At 40.3% G+C, this 23,518-nt stretch overlaps 1 protein-coding gene across 5 annotated transcripts in view; it reads left to right on the top strand.

Annotated features, from left to right (window-relative positions):
* Positions 1–23,518, top strand: part of foxp2 (forkhead box P2) — a 98,642-nt gene that overhangs the window by 34,336 nt on the left and 40,788 nt on the right. For 3 of the 5 annotated variants that reach the window (XM_058773448.1, XM_058773449.1, XM_058773445.1), the window contains exon 4: positions 6,002–6,179. The exons of 1 other annotated variant lie outside the window; for it this stretch is intronic. In XM_058773448.1, the coding sequence (XP_058629431.1) occupies positions 6,012–6,179 (168 nt within the window). In that variant the 5' untranslated portion in view covers positions 6,002–6,011. Of the gene's footprint in view, positions 1–2,391; positions 2,484–6,001; positions 6,180–23,518 lie in introns of all 5 variants that reach the window. One more of the 5 variants, XM_058773446.1, reaches the window with a different exon arrangement.

The raw sequence follows: 23,518 nt of genomic DNA, 5'->3' as shown, positions 1-23,518 counted from the left end.
GGCCTGTCTGTGCTCATTGATGATCAGCCTTTTTTATCTGATATTTTAATGCAAAATGAGTCGACTGGTTACTCTTGCCGCACAGATGTAAATTAAATAATTGAAATACCAGACTATTAAAAAATGCAAATGGATTTCTTCAGTCGAGGCATCATCACACAGTGAAGTCATGGAGAAACGATTGATTTGTATTTTTAATTTTTTTTTTTCTTGTGCGCGTGTTTGCACTGAACTAGTTTGCAATCTACCTCCTTGAGTTCACATTTGCACATCAAAGTGCTTCTTTGTTGGCGAGAGGTTAATTTTTAATCCATTGATTTCATGGCCTCTGGTTTGGACATGCAGATGGTGGCTGATTAGTTAGCATGTGTGCGGCTGGCGTGTGTGTGCTCGAGTTCCTGCAGTCGTGTGGTTGAATTTTTAAGAAAAAAAAAATCAATTTGAAAGTCCTACAAGAGCCGCTTCCCTCCTTAAATGCACTTCTGAGAACCCTTCAGCCCGGGCTCTCGCTCTGTGACTAAGTCTCCCTTAAAGACTGCCCATTATCTATTTTGTCGAGGTTTTAGACTCGGGGTAATTTTCCTCGGGAAAGATTATTTTTCTCTCGACCAATCTCGCCTGTTACCGCCCTAATTGGTTACATAAATCTTGTCGGGTATGAATGAGAAATGTTGGGGTGTTGTCAAGTGTAATCTTCACCCTTATTTACCAATTCATTAAGATCTATCGATGCAGGACCGGGCCGAAAGAATGACAACATAAATCAGAGCGGTGCGACATAATGACCCTAATCAGCCTCAAATAAGTGGAAACGTCACCATGAGCTATGTCTCTCCGCAGCTTCGTGTCTGTGTGGCGGCACCAGGGCCGTCCCGGTCGTTAACGCAGCCGCGTGTCCCAGGCAGGGGCGAGCGCGCTTGCCCCCTCCACCCCAAGGCTTTTAATCTCGCCCCACACGCAGCCGGAGTCACAAAGGATAATTGCGGCATGAAATGAAATGAAATATGCAGGTAAATAGTGTAAGACGATGGATAAATAGTGAGAAAGAGAGCGAGGGAGAGACTTTCTCTTCCTGCCAGAGATGATTGGAGCAGACAATGGGGCCTCCTACTTTTATAGGTCAATTACTGGTGATTAGGTGGGCTGAGTTAATTAAAGAAATTACCCAAAATGCAAGCACAGAGACTGCTTGATGAGATACCAGCGTCACTGTCTAGTCACCCACTTTTGGTACTGCTTTCTTTCGAGGGGGAGGTGCTTGCTGGATAGAATTTGAATCGAATGGAAAGACTTGAAACACTTTTTTTTTTTTTAACGGAAGTGCTGGAAAATCTGAACGAAACTCCTGCTTTGTAGGTCACGTTGTTTAGCATTTATGAATTATGTGTGTTTTTATTTCTCAAGGATTTGGTTTTGTTTCAGGGCTTCTTCAGGATTTATCGCAGTTTTCTTTGTCCCCTTAGTCTGTGCTTTTTTTCCCCTCTCTCTCTTTCTTTTCATCTCCCTCTCCTTTTCTCCTTCTTTTAATGTAAATAGCCCAGAATTAAGTTCTGAACATTCAGCGCTGAATGAATCAAATCACAGATGGTCTATTTATCGTGAATTGAATTTTTTTTTTCTTGAATGTGTTCTCATTTTACCACTGATAACAACACTTGATTCGGTTACTTTGCATACTATTAATCCTGAAAAGCGATGTATTCATCCTCCCTTTTCATTTTTGAACTCGTGGTATAAATATGATTTCCCTCATGCTCTTTTTACTCTATAATCTCGTCCATTGTGAATCACTTTGAAATCCCTCTATCTGAGAAGAGGGGGCCTGTAATATTACAGTACATTCAGGTTTAGAGGAGAGTCATTAACGGTGTACGGCGACCCCTAAGAGCCAAAAAAGACTGCTGGCATGCACGGTTTAACTTTTAAACAGCATTTTTAGCTGTTCAGTGGCATTTTTAATTAGCATATTCTCAATTTCACATGTAGTACAGATGCATGGGATGAAATTCAAACTTTGCATCATCATTTTCAAAATCTGGCATTTTGATTTATTAAGCATTCCTGACTGTTAAATATTGGAGAATAGCAGAGCCGCGCTGCTTTATTTTGTATGCATTGTAACTTATGGCAATGATGAATTAATTTCAGTGGAGCACAGAATTTGTGATTATTTTAAATGGTATCCATATCTTAACTGAATCAGAGCGGGTGAAGCTAGCAGACTGTGAAATGTAATTTTTAGTATTTTTTTTCCCTGTCTTTTTTTCACCCTTCCTTGCAATGTTAGGATTCCGGGCACCTGAGCAATGCACTGATAATGACTAGGCTTCTTGGATCACAGAGTCTGCCTTTCCGATGCCTCCCTGAAATAATCATCAAGCTCTTTTTCAGGTCTGTTCTGCGCGTCCTATCAGGGGAGAGGGCCGCCGGTTTCCACGGGAGGGGAAAAATGAAGTGCGTCTCGGCGAAAGTGGATGATTTCTGTGAGTGTGTGTGTGTGAGAATGTGTTAATGTCACAGTCGCAGCCTCCGGTGCCCCTTTTCAGCGACTTGTATAAAACATATCCCGCGGTTTCTGAGCGCTTTAGATGATGGAGAACTTAGAATCGTGATATCCGAGCTCCGATAAGAAGGGTGCCGCGTTTGATAATGAGGCAACATTTGTGGTTGTAAAATCAGATCAGCTCAAACGAGCATGAGTAACTTTGCTCCTCCGTGATGAGGAGTGTGTGTGTGTATGAGAAACATCTGGGCTATATTTGTGGCTTTCCCTCCCCACACCTTTCTTTGCAAACCCACCCACCCGAAATCACAGGCGTAGCCCTTGAATGCGTTGTCAGGATCCTGTCTGGGATTTTTCACCTGATGGAAAGGACAGATTTGCACAGCCTACGATCCGAGAGCAAACATTTACACAGCCAGAAAGAAATCGCAAGCGTGGTACTGTTACAGCGTTTAAAGCACAAAAAACACACCACGAGAAAAGAAACAGATCCAAATAACATCTTTTATTCCAGAAAAGCAGCGATTTGGTTTTTATCAACCTTCTTGAATACACACCGACTTTCTTTTAGATGTTATCAAGATGATATGGGTAATAGCAGTTCACAAACTCAGTGTTTATCACAGGACTCGTCCAATTTTGCCAGTGTCAAATGGGCCGGAGCTTGTCCACACTAAAAGATTAGCAAGGGCTGTAAATATGTTTCAATAGCATGAACCCTTGACCCTAGTGGGTTTTTAGGAAAAGACAGTGTGTTGTAATGACAGGCAGTTGGCCCCAAGGGTCAAAGACAGAGAAACGGGGGTCCTACAATAGACATGAACAAAGACAGACTTCGGGTGCTGGCTTTCCACCCTCTCTCTCTCTCTCTCTCTCTCTCTCTCTCATATTCACGCTCGCGCTTTCTCTTCGTCCATCTCTCTCAGGCGGTACAGTACCATACTAGACTCTCTCCTTCACTCAGTGTCATTCAGACACATAACCCCCCCACCATCCTCCTCGCGTCCGCTCCAGCGCGTGGAAACGATCGTGAGCGAGGATGTGTTTCTAATTGACATTGTAATTGGCAGATTTGGATGCTGCCTTCAGATGGCTAATTAATTTATCTCACCGCTGTCATTAAGGTTAAAGCAGCACCTGATCTCTCTGAATACACTTTGCATACATCTGCATGAGCATTACGTTCGGTTAGACACCTACACGCCGGTTGTGGATCATGTGGATTTAGAGGATACAGTGTTAATAATGTGTGTTTCTATAATGACAGGATCAGTATTCCACGTCATTAAACCCAAAACCAAATTTGAAGGGGAAAAAAGTATTTTCTTCTTCTTCTTCTTCCCAATATTACATCAAAATGTCATCCATTCTTTAGTTATTTTAAAACATGTGTGGAATAATCAGTTCGTAGAAATCATATTTGAATTTCCACAGTGCAATCTGGGATTACAGTGATCTGAAATGTAATTTTAATTAGCGCTTTTTTTTTTTTGTAGGTTTGAGTAGGAACAGTGTCTAAACTCGTCCCTCACTTTTTAGTCTCCTTCATTGTGGCATTAAAAAACACTCCATTACGTTGTTCATAAAATTCGCGTAAAGGCAATCAAGCGGCCCTTCTCTGAATATTTTAAACATGGGGCATGTAAAATTTATGCCTAATTTGAATACTTATTAGTCGCCTAATCTCTACGGTAGCTTTGTGTTTCTTCAGGAGAGATTCGTCAGCCCTCACACTGTGCTGAGTCTCTTTCTCTCTCTTTCTCCTGGTCTGCTAATCTTCTGCACTTTTGTTTGTTCCCAAGTTGACCAGTGCATACTGGTTAGGTGGTGTTCTTTTAAAAAAAAAAAAAAAAAAAACCTCTTGCTTCTAGTGTTTCTCATAAGACACAAGCGTGCCGTTAAAATGTCATTTGCTGATCTGAAAAGCAGCCATGGATTAGAAGACTACGTCTTTGTTGTGTCGTGTGTTTGATTAGCGCCGTTCTTCTTTTTTTTTTTTTTTTCATGGCTCGGCTGTCGAGTTACTGTACGCTCTCGTTCAAAGATCGCTGCTAATTGTCCGTACGTAGCAGGTGACAAAATTGATGTGTTTAATCTGTGGAAAGAAGGATGGCGGAGCTGTCAGGGAAATAAATGAAAGTGTTGCTGGAAAAACGAATCCCTTCTAAACATTACACGAGATTAGGGATATTTTATTGTGCGTGCTCGCCATTAGCGTAATTAATATTGTTTATGTTTGAATGCGCTGAAATATGAGACAGCCCGTCATCATTTTCTGAGAGAAACAAAATGTGTAATGGGTAGAGAGGAGGGGGTTCGATGAATATGTGAATGACGGAGTGTGTATTAAGGCTCTTGTGGGTGTATTAGCTATGCAGAACACACCTTGAATTGCATTTGTTGGGTCGGACGATTCTTTTATTTATTGCAAGGATCTCCACAGATCTTAGCAGGGTTCCTGTGAACGTACACAACATTTATGCAGGGAAAATGATAAAACATTTATTACCAGAGAAGAGGTAATATGCATAATTTATGCTGTTTTTAGCACAATCATTAGTGATATTCGTGAAAGATTTTTTTTTATTTTTTTGAGCCACCACTCTCCCCTGTTTTCATATCTAATAGATGCCAGGGAAAATTTATTTAATATCTTTTCATTTATTTGCCAGAGTAAAAATTGACGTGTGCAATTTTTGTTCTGTTTGAATTTGGTGTTTGAATTTTAATTGTGCTCGGCGGACGGCACTAAATATACGGAAATAATGAATATTTGAGTATGTGATTAAAATAAGTAGGAGGAAGAGAACTAGCCTATATGTGACAAGCTTTTTTTTTCTCCTCGTTTGACTAGCAGGCGAATTGTATTTAGCTTCAGCTAAAAGAAAAGACCATTATATCGTTCATCACAGTACAGAAGCATGTGATTTGTAATTCCCCCTCTTCTCCCCTCACCTCCTGTACCAAATTTTAATTTTGCATGATTAGCTGTGCGTCATTAAGCAACTCCGTTCAGTCGAGACGCAACGGTGATATTTTAAGACATTTGAACAGGGGGGAAAAAAGCCTTCATATGTGTTATATTTCAAACATGCTCCTTTGGAAATTATTCACACCACATTAAAGTCACTAAATGTATTTTTAAACACACCATGTGATGTTTATCTGTGTGTGTGATGGTTGATATGTAAAAAAAAGGAAATACAAAAAAAAAAAAAGCATGCATTAAGCAAAATTAAAAAATAAATAAATAAAAGGCAGGAAGAAACGTGCATCTCTTTGTATTGCTTCATTTACACAGTGAATGCATAATTCCACCCCCTCCCCCCGTTAAATGCTTTAATTTGCAAAGGGAGCAGGGGTTGATAATGGAAAGCTTTTTTTTTTCTCGCCCCCATTTTCCTTTTTCTTTTTAACCCCCCCCCCCCCTTTTTTTTTGGAGGCAACTAAAGGGGATTGTAACAAGAGCCTTAACCGGTGCCTCTTAATCACTTCTAGGTATTAAGTCATGATGCAGGAGTCGGCCAATGAGACAATAAGCAACAGTTCAATGAGTCAAAATGGAATGAGCAGCCTAAGCAGCCAATTAGATGCTGGCAGTAGAGATGGAAGATCAAGTGGGGAGACGAGCAGTGAAGTAAGCGCAGTCGAGCTGCTGCATCTGCAACAACAGCAGGTAAGTTGCGTCTCTCTCCCCCCCGTCCGTTGTCATCCGCCGCGCTCTGTCTCTTTCTCTCTCTCCCTCCCTCTCTTTCTCTCTCTCTCTCTCTTGCTGGCTTGCACACAGGGCTCAGCAGGCAGCTATTTGACTGACACCCTTCAGTTGTGCACATTTAGACAGGAACTGGACTGTTTTATTGTTTTATTCTTGATTTTTCTATATTTTAGTGCTTGTTTAGTGGCGGTGTTTATTTAAGTTTAGTGTAATGATTAGGATTTCAAGAGTTTTGTGCAGAAATCTGGCTGTATTTGGGCTGTTTTTGACTTGTTTTGGTGCTTCTGTGCAAGAAGCGTGCCGGCTGAGGCCGTGCATGTGTGTTTGTGTGAGAAGTACGGAGCCTTGCTCGTGTTTCTTTGTTTGTGGCCACTAGAGGGCCTCCTTATTTGACTTCACAACACTTTATGGGCTGCCAAGCAGCTCGTTCACTCCAGAAACGTCAACTGATCAGTGCATGGTGTATTCGTATCAATATATATATGCGTAGGGGATGTTTGCGTAATTATTTTGACTTTAAAAGCAACACAGTTGTGTGCTGTATGTATGTATGTGTCTTGGTGCAGTGAATGATGGGTTTGACAGCTCACCAAAAGAGCAGCATGAGAGGTCAGGCTGAGCTCAGGGTTAGTCTGCAGGCACTGTGGAGTGTGTGTTCACTTATTCACTCGCAAGTGTGTCATTGGATGTGAATATGTGTCTGAAAACAGAATTTGTGATTCCTCAGGCATTGTTTGTTTTGTTTTCAAGGATTCAAGTAAGACTTTCAATACTTTTCAATGTTTTTGGTTGCCATGTGAATATTTATACTACTAAAATACTTAAAAGTAGGCCAAATATTTGCAAAATTATTTATTTTAATAATGTAACATTTTTATAATATTTAAATATTTTAAAACGTATATTTACTTTTTTATATATATAATACTTAATAGTATTTAAATTTTTTTGTTTGTTTTGGCAGCTTAAGTTTATAGCTATTAAATGGCAGTTCTTTTTATTATTATGAGTGTGTGTGTGTGTGTATGAATGAATGAGTGGCTCAGTCCTGGTGACAGCAGCTGAAAGCAGCCCATGGGCCTGTGGGTAAGACAGGATCAGTGTAGCAGAGTGAAGTGTGTCCTGCGGCTCTTGTGGGCCCCTCCGAACGCCACCCCCCCTTCATAGCCACCCTCTCCAGCTGGTGATTACAACAGCACCCCCATCTCACGGCCTCTCCTCCCATTCATCATCACACCGGCCGTCTCTCTCTCTCTCTCTGTGTCTCACACACGCGTCTGATTGGGGTCAGCCCCCCCGCTTTCTCATTACTGACTTCTGTTTTAACCTGAACACTTCAGTGTGTTTGAGATAGAGATCAGTGTTTGGTGTTTAACGATGGGCTCTTCAAAAGTGTTTTTGTAAACTTGTATCAAAGCCATTATTGATAATAGTTCGTATTTGAGAATTGTTAGTAGTTGATGACGATGATGTTGTTGTTATTATTATTATTATTATTATTATTATTATAAACATATTGAAATATTAAACATTGAACATCTTAATTGTGGGTTTATATTATTTGTGAATTTAAATATCTATACAAATAAATGTTTATATATTTGGTTTGTATTTGTTATTATGATCAATATATTATAAACAGACTGAAATAATAAAGTAGTAAATATTAGGAATTCTAATGAATTAATGTAATTTAAAATTAAAGAGATGTTTTTATATAAAATCTTTTTGTTTTTGTTACAGTAAACAAACATAATTATAAACAGTAAAAAATAAGATATTGATATTCTAAATATGAATGTATATAAATAAGGCATTTAATGTAAAATGTAAACAAATCCATTTTTTAATTAAAAAAAAATTGTAGATACAGTGTTATTATTAAACAGAGTGCAGTAAAAGCCAATAAAGCAACTAGGCACAGAAGCATCTAACCAGATGTATTATTATTATTATTATTATTATTATTATTATTTTATATTGATGATGATGATTATTACTATTATAATATTCATTATTATATAACAATCACTGTTAATGTTGTTACTTGTTGGTACCAGTAGTTAATATTGTTATTTTAATTGTTTTATTATTACTGTACACACAAACAGAAGTAATAAAAAATGTTATTATAAATGTGTATATAATATAGATATAAATTCAATATGATTTTATATCACAAATAATATTAGATTAGATTAAACTTTTTGTCATTGTAGAGTACAGTACAAAGCCAACGAAATATAGAACCATATAGAATCATTAATACTGCCATTATTATTATTAATAATACTAATAATTTGTTGTTGTTGTTAGTTACATGTTAGTTTAACAGTAGTTAATAGTAGATAATAATAACAAATAACATTGATTTTGCTTTATTCGATTGTAAAATTTTATTCATATTTAATTCTTTCTTTCATTTATTATATTATTATAGTGTTATTATTCCTGTATAGCTGCATATTACTCGAATAGATTTTGTGTTATCTGTCTGTAGATAATCCGCACTAAGAGTGGAAGAAAAGGGCAGTGTAAGCAGAAAGAGTGAAGAGAGGAGAGATAAGTGCCATAGAGACAGTGGAGAGAGTGACAATGTTTCACTTACAGAGAGCGAGCGGGAGAGCGCAGACAGACATTGAAATGAGTGGGCCAACTAACAGGCCTCAGGAGGCTTTTTAAAGGGAGGCCAGGTGCTGTTAACTTCACACACTTCCTGCACAATTCCCTCTCACACACGCCACAGTCAGAGAATTCCTACACATCCGCCTAATAACCACCTAGATCTCTGAGTTTTGGTGGTGTGCGTGTGTGTGAGAGAGAGAGAGAGAGAGAGAGAGAGAGAGAGATGAAAGAGTCCAATTAAAAATGACTGTTAGTAATTTAACTATTGAATATTTTTGTCCATTGCCAAACTTTTCTTACTCAGAAAAAAAACATCCAGAAATGGCAAATTACCCTGTGATCTTTTTTTTTTTGTGTGTGTGTGTATTTTATTATTATTATTTTCAGAGAGTGTTTTACATTTGCTATATATTATTATATTTCCATAATAATATTCTTATGGAAGAAGCATTGCAGCACTGTATGTTTTTTTTTTTTTTTTTCATGTTTCTGCAAGAATGGTGGTTAAGGACATGGACTTCATTGATTTGTAGGCTGTTGTTAAATGAGCTTTTAATGTTGTTATATTTATAATGGTGTGTGCATACAAGAATGTTTGCATTGATCTGTGGATAATGTGATGTGATATAAGGGAACCTCTACATGATTGTTCTAGTTTAATAATCTGTGATCGTATGGATTTATAGTGTAGCTAGCCATTCTCTGCAATTTAACTTCCTGTCCTGAGAGGAAGTTCTCTGTGGTATATTAGTAAAAAGGGTGCCGTTATAAAATCCACACATGCATTTTGCATTCATTTATTAGAATTAAATTATAGATTCTGCAGTATTTTATACTATATATACATGCCATTGGCTCTTGGAATATTTCTGTTTTTATTTCTTTATTTATTTTTAGATCAGTCTGCACTTTTTATAAGCCCCTCTTCCACATGTATTTATGAATGTCGTGTCCAGATGCACAGGACATTGTTCATTTTATATTTTTTTCCCCTGCTAACAGCGATTGTTACAGGAAGCAGTGTGTAAGTCACTGGCCCGGTGTAAAAATGACAGCAATTAACCCGACATTTTAGCTTGAGGAGAATTTAAGATGAGACGCCTGACAGCCAGTGTCAGCCATATTTTCCCCGTCGTCTTCAGGTGTAAGAGCAAATGAAATTGGAGGTAGTATCGCAGTTGAGGGAGCCACTTGGGGAGGAGGAAGGAGGTGTCCATGGAAAACGAATTATCTAAATAGGACTTATTTTGCACTTATTTACTTCATTTTCCACAACGATTTTCCGCGAATCCAAGAAAACACCTGGAAAATATCCATAAACAGAAGCATAACCGAGAAAAACCACAGTGCTAATTGATATTCAATGAGTCTGACTCCATCATCACCCCACAAACACATTAACACACATGCATGCGTTCAGAAGAGGTGGGAGGGAGCGTCTCTAGGGGTCCATTGACTGTCATTCAGGAGGGGAAAGTAACAAAGTAACGCGGAGACGCCACACAAACAGCCAGTCTCGCTTCTGTCTCCCCCGCTGTCCACCGGGAGCTGCGAGTGCAACATCTTCAGGCAGGGTGATGACGGCTTTCGCCGCTCATCAGCCAAATAAAAGCCCCTCTGATGCAAATAGCGCTTTGCCCTTGAGCATAATTTAAAGCAGTAATCACCCCTGGAGTCTCTACCGTGCAGATAGCGAAAGCGAGGTGACTGTCTCATTTACACTCCAGCACAAAGAAGCTCATTAGCTTTATCACACCGACCCGAGACTCCTCCACTACAGTGTGTAAATAACACACACACATACGGTTTCACCAGAGCCACATTTCAGAAAGCTCTCACAAAGATTGGCGCTAGATACAAAATAAAACACGTTTCGATGACTTGCTGTTGTATTTTACGGTTACCATTTCACTATCAGCAGACATCGTTTTGACATATAGAGGCGTGCTGCTTCTCGCGATGACACTGCAAGATATAAGCCTCTCCGTGACGGATGTGCGTGCTTCGTTCCTCCCTAGACAACAGCAGGCATTATTCTATTATCGCCACTGAGCTCGGATCCTGGAGTGGTCATTTGTGTTTAGGCCACATAACATGTGGCTGTATGAAATTTACAGTGCGCCTGCAGTAGTAACTCCATTTCCCATCGGCCTCTCCAGAGACCGAGCGAAATGTCAAGCCGTGGCTTTGAAAGAGAGATCGAGCAAGGGACAGGACGAGGAGGGGGGATCGAGAGAGAAAGGAACAGAGTGAAATCTGCTGGAAACAAACACTCATGAACATTGCTCATGCTTGGGCGGCACTAGTAGCGTCATGGGGGGGAAACACGGGTCAAAGACGTGCAGGTGAAACACATACACCTTCAGCCTTAGAGTTATAAATGAAATGAGCCACGTTTGCACATTTAGGCAACAAGGGAGAATTTTTTTTGTGTGGAATATAAATATTTATACATTGCAAAGGTGACCCTTAACCTTACGGTGATTATGTAGTCCATCTGATTTCATTTTAATTTAATTTAATTTTTTAATTTTTAAAGTTATTTTATACATTATTAATCCATGATTTTACAGTTGTATGTATTCATACTTATGAATTTTTATTTTACTTTGCAAATATTTTATACTTTTTATGCATGTTATTCTGTACTCTTATAAATACCCATCTGTTATTAATGTATACTTTTTGTATTTGTAATTTAATTTGATACCACTTTATTGATTGAATGGTGGAGAAGGCTGGGGGCGACTGGGATATTGGGAAATGTTATGACATTTCCCAGATTCAGACTCTACTTGTCCACGGCTCAATGTGTTAGCGCATGGGCTAACCATTGGGCCACGACTCTGACCAGCCACTTGTGTTTAGCAATTACGTTTAACCTCTGAGTGTAAATAAAACTCCAGCAGTCGGCCAGTCAAGATCAATGACCACTTCACATCTCATTTCCTGCTGTTTTGATGTTTTCTAACAGCCCTGCCTGCGAATATTAACGGCACTGAAATCTATAACGGCCCTCAGGGCAGAAGCTTCCACTGGAGACAAAAGTGACGTACTTTTGCTCTGGATTACGCAGTCAAACCACTTTTAAGACTGTGGAGCAAGTGCTGATGGGTAGTGTAGTTCTTTTCCCAAACCTTGATCAACGAACCAAACGCTGTATTTCTCGAAGCAGGTGATTCAGAGTAAGGCCCCGAGAGCGAGGAGTCTTTTAGAGTCGCCCTGAACTCAAACGCAATAAAAACATGGTGAGGAAACTGGAGCATCCTGAACCTCATCCTCCCAGTATCTCTGACAGCCTATGACACCACAAACCATTTAACAGAGCTTAAAAAGCTCACATATGCAGATGCCCGGCGTCTTAAGCTGACAACCAAGAGGCAGGATTTTCTAGAAGGCAGCTTTGGAGCCTTGTGAATTTAACAAGCATGTCTAGTATTACAGTTTCTCTCCGGTTTATCCATGAATAGTAACAAATCAGCCTGTGAAACGCCTGCCTGGGGATGTTTGTATGTGAAGGTTTTCCGGAACAAATATTAAAATGATGTAAATCTGGTTAAGGAGTTGAGGGCTACGATTGCTAGAGCTGTTCTCTCCCCCCGTTCCTCCCTCTTTCCCTCTTTCTATTTACTATGCACAAGGTAGTCAGATGTTGCCACTCTTCCACTTGAATATTTGAATTCCATAATGCTGGAAGAGAGCGAGCGGGAGAGAGATCATATGAGTGGCGTCTGGCCTGGCTCATAGCTCACTGCCCCCAGACACTGAATACATATGTAAGAGACCCTCTCAGCTTGCAGCTCTTCAGGGCTTTTCAACAAATGCTGTAAATAAGCCCAGCCTCAGCTCGCAAATACACAAGAGGCTTTTCAAATGCACGCACATGTCACTTAGCCCAGGCTTGCAGGCTTTCTCAGTGGGTGTTATTTCTGGGGGCTCGTCCGGGACATTTTTTATCTTTAAAGTGTAGGATCGATGCTATATCCCCTCTCCGTCGCTGTCATTTCGACCCAAACATCTCCATCATGAGCTAAAAAACCACAGAGAGTGTTAGCATGCACAAAAAACGAGAACTAGCGGCGTACACCACATTGTGCGTGAGAGGGATTGAGCGAATGTGGCGATAAGGAAATGCTGTCGTCGTATGCAAAACATGAATTAAGGTTGTGTGTGAGGCTTCATGCTTGATTTGACGCTAAGCTGATATTGCTTTCACGCTTAAATCTTCCAATGCTACTCCATTTCAATTGAAATGTGATTGTTATTGCTAGAGGTATTTACCAGGAGTTATTTGATGCATGAATTTGCCCGCAAGACATTTCCTCAGTTGTGTGGCGACAAAGGATGCCTTGTCTTGGTTTGGTTTAGCAGAAGTTGCTACTAAAGCAATTAGCTGTGATTTTTACCATGATTAAGAGGTTTTGGGGAGCTTTTATAAAACATTGGCAAAAGCAATACGATCAGATACTGTAAACCAATATTTAAAGCCAAGGGTAGTAGTTAATTTGCTTAACTGCTTGATTTTAGTTGTGCAAATGTCATCTGTTTTGATATGTGGCTCATCCAGTCTTATTTTAAATCTCTTTTTTTATCTCTGTGTATCTTTTGATGTAGATCGTAGTTACTTCTTTTTAACAGCCAATGTAATTGTCTAGTTATGGTCAGACATGTTATGAAGGGAGTGATGATGCTTTAGGGATGTTCATCAAAGCGTAGAAAAGGGAAAAAAAGAGTGAGACAAGGAGGGGGATTTCTCTCATGGTCGAACTAAGTGAACGACATTGTGATGAATTTTCTTGTTAGGAGAAATTACATCCACTAAGTTGAGCTACCTCAGCATGAAATTGAAAAAGAAGCATTTCTTGGCCATTTCCATTCTTGATTCAATGAAAGATGTAGATTAGCTGTTGGGAGGGGGAGGGAACTACAAAAGTATGACTTTGTTCACGCTAGGTTTCTGAAATAAACCTCGTAAAAAGCCATATAGGCCCGTCAAAGGGTTTGTTTACGGGAGCGAGTGTAGTCAGGCAGTTAGCCGGCTGATTATAGCAGATACATGGCATGTGAATACACAGAGCCGACGTGTTTGAGTGAGCACGTATGTTTATCTGCGCATTGAATGCATCTTAATCGCCGCACGTCTAGGGGTATGTGTAACAATCCATAGCTCTTTGTAATCAGCCTGAAACCCTTAGAACAGATCTGTCTCTCTCACTGAAACCTTGACTGATAGGCGCAGTGTGTCAGGAGGGAAGATAACTCTACCCCAGCTCAGCACACTCAAAAGGTCAGGCACGCACTGTAATTGGAATATTCACAAGACAAACGCCACAGATCGCTGGCACACGTAGCCAGGAGGGCCCGGGGCCCCAGCGCTCCTTCAGCGGGGAGGATTGACGGAGATGCATTGGCCCACCACCAGCTAGATGTAGCGCTATTAACTCTGCTGATCTGCGGCGCAGCCCGACGCTCATTGAGATGGGCTGGGAAGATCCATCACCCGGGCTGAATGGACTACCGGCCCACCGCAAACTAATGACAGTTGAACACTCAGGTAAATGGAGTGAAAACAATAGTTTGTCTTCACCTGGAGTGGCTCGTGCTTTTGTAACCCGATTCCATTTTGTAGTGATCATTTTTCCTGCGCTATTGAAAAGCGGTAATGTCAGAGCACCATTTTTGAGCTTCCTTCAGCACGTATTTTCCAGCTGGAGGAGAAACCGCATATTGTTCCACAACGTGCCGTCTGTGGTTAGTTGCATGGTAATCAGGGGTTTGTGCTTTACATTGAAGGTCACAAAGGGGCCAGTCGACCTTGTGGGTAACAGTGTAAGAGCTCGCCGTGGACCACACATACACACTCAGACATATACTATTGACTTTTAGAGAGCTACCAGGAGGGTGATTAGGCGATATATACAATTACCTAAATGAGGATATATCTCATACCTTTAGGTGAAGCTACTATACATACTAACCCTAATATACGCCTAAAAGAAAATGGATTTACATTTTTAGAACTTTCCTACCTTGAGTACATACAGTATGTGTATGTTTCGGCACGAGACCCGTGCAGTTTGTTTTTCATCGTGGTCATGTGAATTGCTGTTGAGACTCTGCGCAAACACTTCTTTTGTTAATGGGACTGAGAGATTGGTGTCTCTTTCTCCTTCTGCAGAGAGTCTACACTTTGCCTCTAGCTGTGTACTCTGCTGTCTGAGCCTCTTAATAAGTTCTTGTCAACAAACGCTATGCGAACAAGTCCATTCGCTCGGCCTGACAAAGGCTCTGTGCTATTCTTTTCCTCCTTTTTCCTCTGGCCTCACTTTAAATGAAGTGTGGCGTGTGCTCTCTCTCGCCCCTCAATGCAACATTTATAAAGAGGTATTCCTCCGACCGTGTGACGCTCAGTGGCGTGGAACTGCGAAAAAGAGATGGATCATAATCACTTGAAAAAGAAGCCAAGTGCATCAAGCACATGCTAGGAAGTGGGGACTTGTTCACCGCCTCACTCTTCCTTTATTTTCTTCGCTGACCTGCACTTGCTGGCACGTGTTGATTGGTATTAGTGAAAAGCAGTCTCCTTTCTTGGTTGTGCCTCTGTAAGGAAGGCAGATAAAAGGCCCAGTAGAGTCACCTTATCTAAACCCAGATGATATACAGCAGTTGAAAGCAAGGGCTTTACCAAAGCCTGCCGTTGAGAAGCAGGGAGAGATCGAATTTCATAAGGAAAGGAGCCAGACAGAGATGTGGAGAAACAATGTCTGAGCTCCCAGAGAGATACAGAGGAGGAGAGGCACTTGGTTTCAGAACTGATCTGTGATGCCTCTTTAAGACGTTTAAGCATGTTTAAAATGAACTGCATTAGATCAGATTATACCAAATGTAAGTTATTACTGTGCAAATTGTACTGTTTTTTTTTTTTTTTTTTTGGCCACAAATGTTTTGTCCACCAGTAAAAAAAATGTAGAATCCAAAAGAAATAGCATTGCTCAATAAGCGAATCTTACATTTTTTTGCTTTTCAACTATTGTTGCAAGCTTCTCTTGAAAAGAAAGCTTAATCATTTGTAAATTGTATGTGTAGATGTGTGTAATATTTAAATAAATACTTTTTAAATATTTCGGAGGGTTTTTAGAATTGTAAAAATAAATGATCAAATTAAATAATCAAAATTACTTTTTTTAAATTTAGAAATTTAAATGTATAAATTAATTTGCAATATTTGTTGAGGCAAGTGAAATGTTGGCAGTGCAATTTGAAATCTTAGCTGGCCCAACTGAGCAAACATAAAAATCCTTATTGTTGAATGGCACACCTTTCCTCAACAAGTAAGTACCATTCATGTTTGTAGCATAACCTGTCAAAGTTTAAAACTAGGGTTAGGGATCGTTAAAATAATTCTAAGTAACAGTAATAGTGATGCTCATCTTAGCAAAAGCAACGAATTAGAGTAGAAATTGTTTTCCTCTCGCTCTTCTACGTACGTTTCTGGATTTCTATGGGATACAGATGTTGTTTTCAGTACGGGGCCCCTGCCTTCTAATTTCCTCCACAGGTTGCTGGCGATACTGTAAACTATTATACGTGGTCCAGTGCAAAAGTGCAGCGCGGATTTGCAAGAACCATCCATAACGGTGTCTGCAGGAGGCGGGAAGCATATGAATGTTTGTGGTTGCAGTGAACGGTGGAAGCTGACTCTGTTTGGCCTGTTATTGCTGGCACTGTTTCCCCAACGAGGGCCATGCACTTACACACACACAGGCACTCATTGCTGTTGTCTGCGCATACACACTCACCCTGATGGGCCGGACAGACTCGTGTTTTGTCTCCTTGCACTTGAAAAAATAAGTGTGAGGTTACACAATGAAGCAGATCTTTGTTTTCTCTCTCTCCCTCCCGTAAATGCCCGGATTTCTGGGGTAGAAATGAGCAAATTCATCTCGAATTCACCAGGGAGGGCTGAGCTATGCCTCCTGTGTTTACAGTGGCAGAAAGTTAATATAAATTTTCATCAGAAGGGGAAGTTTACACATATGATTCTATTTGTCCTTCATTATTAGCACCTGAGACTGGGCTGGGGAAGCATAATTGTCTACAGACACAGGCCAAATAGATGCAAGGGGAAGGCAAATAAGCACACCCCAAAATAATTTTATGGTTGTGTGTTACAATCCCTCTCCATGGGATCCTTAATCTAGAAAATCAATAAACAAGAAGCGAGCGAGGGAGACGGAGATGTGAGGCGTGGAGCGAGGAAAGACGGGAACTGCGTACGAGAGATTGAGAGGAAAAAGCTGGAGAAGGAATGAAAGGAGAAAAAGAGAGAGCGCAGCTCACAGAAGCCCATTGTTCTGCCGGTTAGCTCGCGCTTGGCCCTGCAGCTGAGGAGCGTCTCCACGGACCGGCCCGCGAGCTGCACACACCGCTGATTTATTGAGTCACACATAAAAACACTCATTATTCCCACATCCTTTTCTCTTGTCTGAGAAGTATGGCGTTTGGCTGAGGAAAAACACTCTGTGTCTGTATCCACAATAACTGAGATCTCTCTCTCTTTCTCCGTCTCACTCGCTCTCCTCTCCTCATTTTTTATTTGTATCGGCTGCTGGAATGGATGCTGTAAGCACGCGGCTCATCCTTATGGACATGTTGTGTCTTGGGCCATTTTCCCATTTGAGTCCTTTTTAAAGAACTTAACTCAGACCTCACAAGTCAAAGTCATTTATTTGTTATATATGCACATGGTGGATAGACAGAGTTTTCCTTTAACTAAAGCCAGAAAAGGCAAAAGAAAGTTGAAGACTAAAACAAGCCACATAACAAAGGGTGTGATGTATGTTATTTATAAGTAAATCTAAAAAAATCCAAATGAAAATGGTTACTAAGTTAGACAAAAATTCCCTTTGCATTTACAGAGTCTGGCCTTGAAAGTGGATTCAGATTGTATTGTTTTTAAGGTAATATTACTTTCTTTTCACATTTTGTTCTAATAATAAATTAGTTTTTTAATTACTCAAATTGTATTTACTTATTAATTTGTTATATTTTACTTGGTATTATTTTAAATTACTATTTATTATTATTAGTAGTAGTAGTAGTTGTGGTGGTAGTAATTTTCTTCATCAAAAATACTTTAATATATTAGTATAATTTTAGGAAGTTATTATTATTAAAAGTAATTTTCATTAAAAATACATTCATGAAATCATATTAATGTCGTTTTTATTTGTTCTTATATTAAATGGAGCTTGTTAATTACTTGAAAATTTAACAACTTAATCACCTGCTGCTTGTCGTGCCATCTGAGAAGGTCTGAGTTTGATGCTATTCAGAGCTTTCACAAAAAACAAAAAACAAATAAAAACAAAATTCAGTCCAAATTTAACATTTCCAGGTTGCTAGTTTGAACTTTGTTTATCTCCAGAGAGCCAAATGCAGCTTCAGTCTTTGGAGCTCAACAAGGCCGCCCAGCCTCCCCGATAAGCCCTGGTTCACTGTCGACTGGAGCGCTAACACAGATCACAGCTATGGATGACCTTTGATAAAAGGCGGTCTGTTCCGCCCTTGTGTCAGTCAGCCTCCTCACAACAGAGGTTGGGACATTGTCCACAGACTGACCTACTGCTGTTGTGTGTCCAAATGGACCTTTAACATGTTCAGCTGTCATTCATACTGACGTGCATGTGGCGCCGAACGTAGGGCTGCTGCAGGGCTGTTATGTCCTCAGCGCACGTCTTGTTTATGAAATCCGTGCCTGGAGCGACGCTTTCTATTCATGAGTGGCCTGGCCCCTCATCAGACCCCTATGTCCTAAACACACTTACATAACAGATATGGTGTCAATATTTTGCTGTCGAGAGTGGGGCCCTATCTTTGCACAGGCCGCGCAGACCACCGGCCAATCAGCTCTGTTTGTTTGTTCAGCTTAAACTGTTTGTCCTTTGTTTTTCGTGGCAGCCGACTCCTGTCGGCTTGATAAGGGTTGTGCTCTCTTGCTCTATCTCTGTCTTGTTGTGCGTGTTTTCCATAAGCCGAGGGTTGACGTGCCCTCTGCATCTGCAGGCCCTGAGATCTTCTGAAGCACAAAACATCGCAACGAAACACGTGTGGCATTCTAATCTAGAGTTGTTCGGGTAAGCTTTGTGTCTCCAAAAAAAAACATTATGATTTGAATTAAAGACATTTGTGGACAAACATTCTCAACAATCCAGATGAATCCACCATGTTTCCGTTCTCAAAGAAACCTGCTTCCCTTAGCTAGTTTTTCACTGTAACATTTGTTTGTCTCGTAATACATTTGGTCACAGTTGCGACTCTAAAAGCTCGGTTCAAGTGCTGATCCAGGGGAATAAGGATGCGTTTGTAATGATGTGCCAAGCTGCGACTGGCTTCTAATGCTTTTCATGCTTGTTTTAGCGCTGAGAACGTTGTGATGTATTCCTCATTACCCCTGTGTTAAGTCTAAACACAGACTGCCTGGTGAATGGGGTGAGAGAGTTGACATGTTTCTTTCGACTGGCTCTTTTTCTCTCTGGTGAGCTCTTCTCGGCTATTAATGTAGCCAAGGAACGCCTGTGTAAACATTCATGTTTCTTCCCCCCGTTTCAAATAATAGTGACCGGTATTGCCTTTCCCCCCCGACCTCGCTATCTGAAACCAATTACAGCTGATCCATTTGGGCAGAATCATATTTTCATAAGGATTGCGAAGCCCTTGCAATCGTGTGTTTGTGCGTGTGTCTTCCGTGTGCACTTCATTGTACTGAATGTGCAAGTTTGTTTCTATCTGTTCTTTTTTTTTTTTTCTCCCCCTCCCAGTCCTTAGAGATAGATATCAACATCAAATATGTTCCTGAGTGCCTTGTTATTTACGCTCCAGCCCGGGTTCTCCTTGAGCTCCTAGCTCTGAGGAATGTGATGCATTGTGCTGTTTATACAATGTGTGCATTAATGGATGGCAGCCCGCATTTCTTCTGCACAGCAACAAAACTTATAGGACGAAGAAAAGCAAAGCAAAGCAAGCAGCTTTCAGCCGTCCAGCAAAACTTCAGTGGTTGCTTTGCTTTTGTTGAATCTGGAAAGCACCTAATATGCCTTTGTGTTGCATTCTAGGTATTTTCGCACAAGGGCGAATATCAGCTGTATAATGTGGTGTTGTCACTAATAAGGAATGTTTTTGCAGCATTACAGGACAAGGACAGATGAACAATTCTGCTGGAAACATTAAAGGAATAGTTCAGCCAAAAAGTGAAAGTTCTGTCATCATTTACTCACCCTCAGCCCATTATTTCAGTCCTTCATGACTTTCTTTCATTCGTAGAACACAAAAGGAGAATTTTTTTTCTGGTCACTCTTCCATATAATGAACTTGAATGAGGACTGAGACTCCAGAATGGCAAAAAAGTATCATTATAGTAGCCCATACGGCTTGTGTAGCTTATTGTTCTTTAATTGGTCAGTTGCAAAATTATGCAGTCTTATGGACTGTTTATCATAGTGCTCAGATCATTGAATTAAAGAACCAGATCGGTCCAATTCAAATGAATCTTGTAGACTGGTTTGTGAACAGATTCAATGAATCTGATTCATTTGTTTGTGAATCTGCTGTCTGTTCAGTCTGTTCTTTACACAAGAATATAGAGACATTTGGACTAATTTTATGCATTTATGGTGTTTTTTGGTTTTCTGAGGCCAGTTTTATGTAAAGAAGAGACTGAAACTTAAGCCGATTCATTAACAAACTCTTTAGGTCAGGGGTGCCCAACCCTGTTCCTGGAGATCTACCGTCCTGCAGAGTTCAGTTCCAACCCTGATAAAACACACCTGTCTGTAATTATCAAGTGCTCCCTCAGATCTTAATTAGTTGGTTCAGTTCTGTTTGATCGAGTTGGAGCTGAACTCTGCAGGAAGGTAGATCTCCAGGAACAGGGTTGGGCACCCCTGCTTTAGATTCATTGAACCTGTTCACAAAACTAGTCTGAATGATTCATTCAAATCATACTTATCTGATTCTGGAACTTTTATTGTCACTGAACTTTTATTGTATTTTATTGCAGCTTACCAGTTTTCATTCACCTTTGTTATATTGAAAATTGGCCCAGAATAGTGTTCGAAATTTGTGTTTCACTGAAAACAGAATGAGTTTGGAATGAGGATGAGGATGTAAATAATCCCATTATTTTTGGGCGAACTATCCCTTTAACTGTTCTAAACAAATGTTCTTCTAATATGCAAAGTGGAGTTGATTACATTCCCCCTTCCCAGTGTTCACGTTCGTATTGGAAAAGCCATTAAACGTCTCCGTCCGTGTGCTGGGGGAAGCGCCACTCTCCTGACCTCTACCATGTATTGAATGACTTCTTTGACTTTGTCCTTTTATTCATCAGAGGACAGCGAGTCTGTATCGATCGGGGCTCAGATAAACATTTCCTCCTGTTAATTGTTGTGCTAAAGCCATTAGCCGACCACTAAAGCCACACAATCACAATCACCGCTTGGATGGGCGTGAAATCTCCCGCAATTTACAATCTCATCCACGCAGTCCTGCCGATAATGACTTGGCGAGGGTACTTATAACTCACTCATGCATCCGAAAGTACCACGAGGACCATAACTAATCGATAAATGCATCGTTGATAACAGAAAAATAAGGCAGGAAGATTTGCAGAAACTTTCTTAGTATACTACTTGATTAGTTAGCAGAACATAAACCCTTGTCGTCCCCCAAAAACCCTTACAAGTATGCTCCAATCAAACTGCAAGACTCCGGTTGTTGTCTGTTTGGTTCATTCAAAGACAGGACAGGACAGGACAGGGAACTGATTTGAAGTAGTCCAGCTCTCCTCCACATCCTGGTGACTGTTTACCATTGTGTTTGAATCATTGAATTCAAAAAATGGATCAAATTTTATGTAAAGAACAAACTGAAATTTAAGTAGATTCATGAACAATTTTGAACCTGTTCACAAAATTAGTCCAAATGATTCATTCAAATCAAAACTTACCTGGTTCTGTAAGTTTTGTCACTTGGCAGCTTGCCAGTTCCCATTCACCTTTGTTATATATAAAAAGTGACCCAGAATATTCTTCATAATTTTTCATTTTCTTTACATAAAACTGGCTTCAGAAGACCAAAAAGCACCATAAATGCATAAAAGTAGTCCAAACAACTCTATATTCTTCCATACTGAACAGACAGCCAATTCATGAACAAATAAATCAGATTCTTTGAGTCTGTTTACAAAACTAGTATAAATTATTCATTCAAATCAGACTTATCTGATTCTGGAACTTTTATTGTCACTTTGCTGCAATAAGTGACACAAAAAAAATTGATTAAAATTGACAAAAATTATTAGTTTGCAAAATGTGAAACCTTGTTTTTTCCCCAAAAACTTATCCAGTTAGACAAGTATGCCACATTCAAAGCACAAGACTCCGGTTGTTGTCTGTTTGGTTCGTTCAAAGACAGGACAGGACAGGGAACTGATTTGAAGTAGTCCAGCTCTCCTCCACATCCTGGTGTCCCCTGAAGTATCAGACAACGGCTCTGTGTGTGTGTGTGCATCAGAGGAGACAGATCGATGCTGTTAGGACCCAGCGCCACTGTGTTGTGTTTGTTTACCAGGAGCTCGGAGAGCCTGGCTCCTCACCGCACAGCCAGACAGACAGTGGCAGCTCCTCACCCTGTCTCTTTATAATTGATCAGGGGGATGGCTGCCTTCCCAGCGGGTTAAGACGTGGCAACTTTTCCCCCTATCTCTCTCTCTCTCCTTCTCTCCCCCTGTTTGCTCAGCATCTCAATGTACTAGTTCAAACATTGTTCTCACCAGCTGGCAGAGCAGTGCCATATGCACATCCTGTCAAGGCAGCTGTTGTCATGGATACTGGCAAGCACCAGGAAATAAAACAAGCCCTTGATTCTGCTGGAAGAAGTGTCACTCTTTATCTAAAGGAGGTTTTTTTTTTTATTCTTCTTCGCACCCCTCGACCTTCGCTCTCCTCTTCCCCGACAGATGAAACACCTGTGAAGTTATTGTGTTGTTTATTGCTTTATTTATTTTGTTGCTTTCTCCTTGTGTCGGGGCGCTGAGGCCGTCTGTGGCTGTGTTCACAGAGTCGTTGTTCACTTCTGTCTATGGTCGACATACAACTCCAGGAAGTCTGGAAAGAGTTGCTTTCCTTTGAAGTGTATCAGTATTCCTGTTGATACATGAGGAACACTGTAAGGTACATCATTTCAACCTACCTGCCATCAGGTTTACACACATATACTGTAACATGTTTTTTTAAAGAAAAAAGATATTAAAAAACATGTTTACATTTTCTGAAGAAAAAGGAGTGGATGTTTGCTTATGCAAAAGTTGGTAGGATGTTGAGGGCGATTGTTAGTGCTATTGCTTTTGGAAATGCGGTGGTTACTAAGGTGTTCTGAGGTGTTGTCTGTGGCTAGGACATTTCTAAGGGGTTGATAGGGTGGTCTGGGTAGTTGCTAGGTGGTTGCTTATTGGTCAAATTTAAAAGAACCCAGATGATTCACTCATACAATGTAAATCTATGTTTTTTCACCCATTTTTTGCACCAACTTACTGTAAATCATTAGTTTGATCCCCTATAAACAAAAAAGTAATAGGTATCAATCATATCAGTAGCACAAACTAGGGGTCAGCAGAT

Source organism: Onychostoma macrolepis, chromosome 04 (assembly GCF_012432095.1).
Source record: "Onychostoma macrolepis isolate SWU-2019 chromosome 04, ASM1243209v1, whole genome shotgun sequence".
NCBI lineage: Eukaryota > Metazoa > Chordata > Actinopteri > Cypriniformes > Cyprinidae > Onychostoma > Onychostoma macrolepis.
Note: the sequence above shows the minus strand (reverse complement) of the source record. Positions and strands in the feature narration are given on the sequence as shown.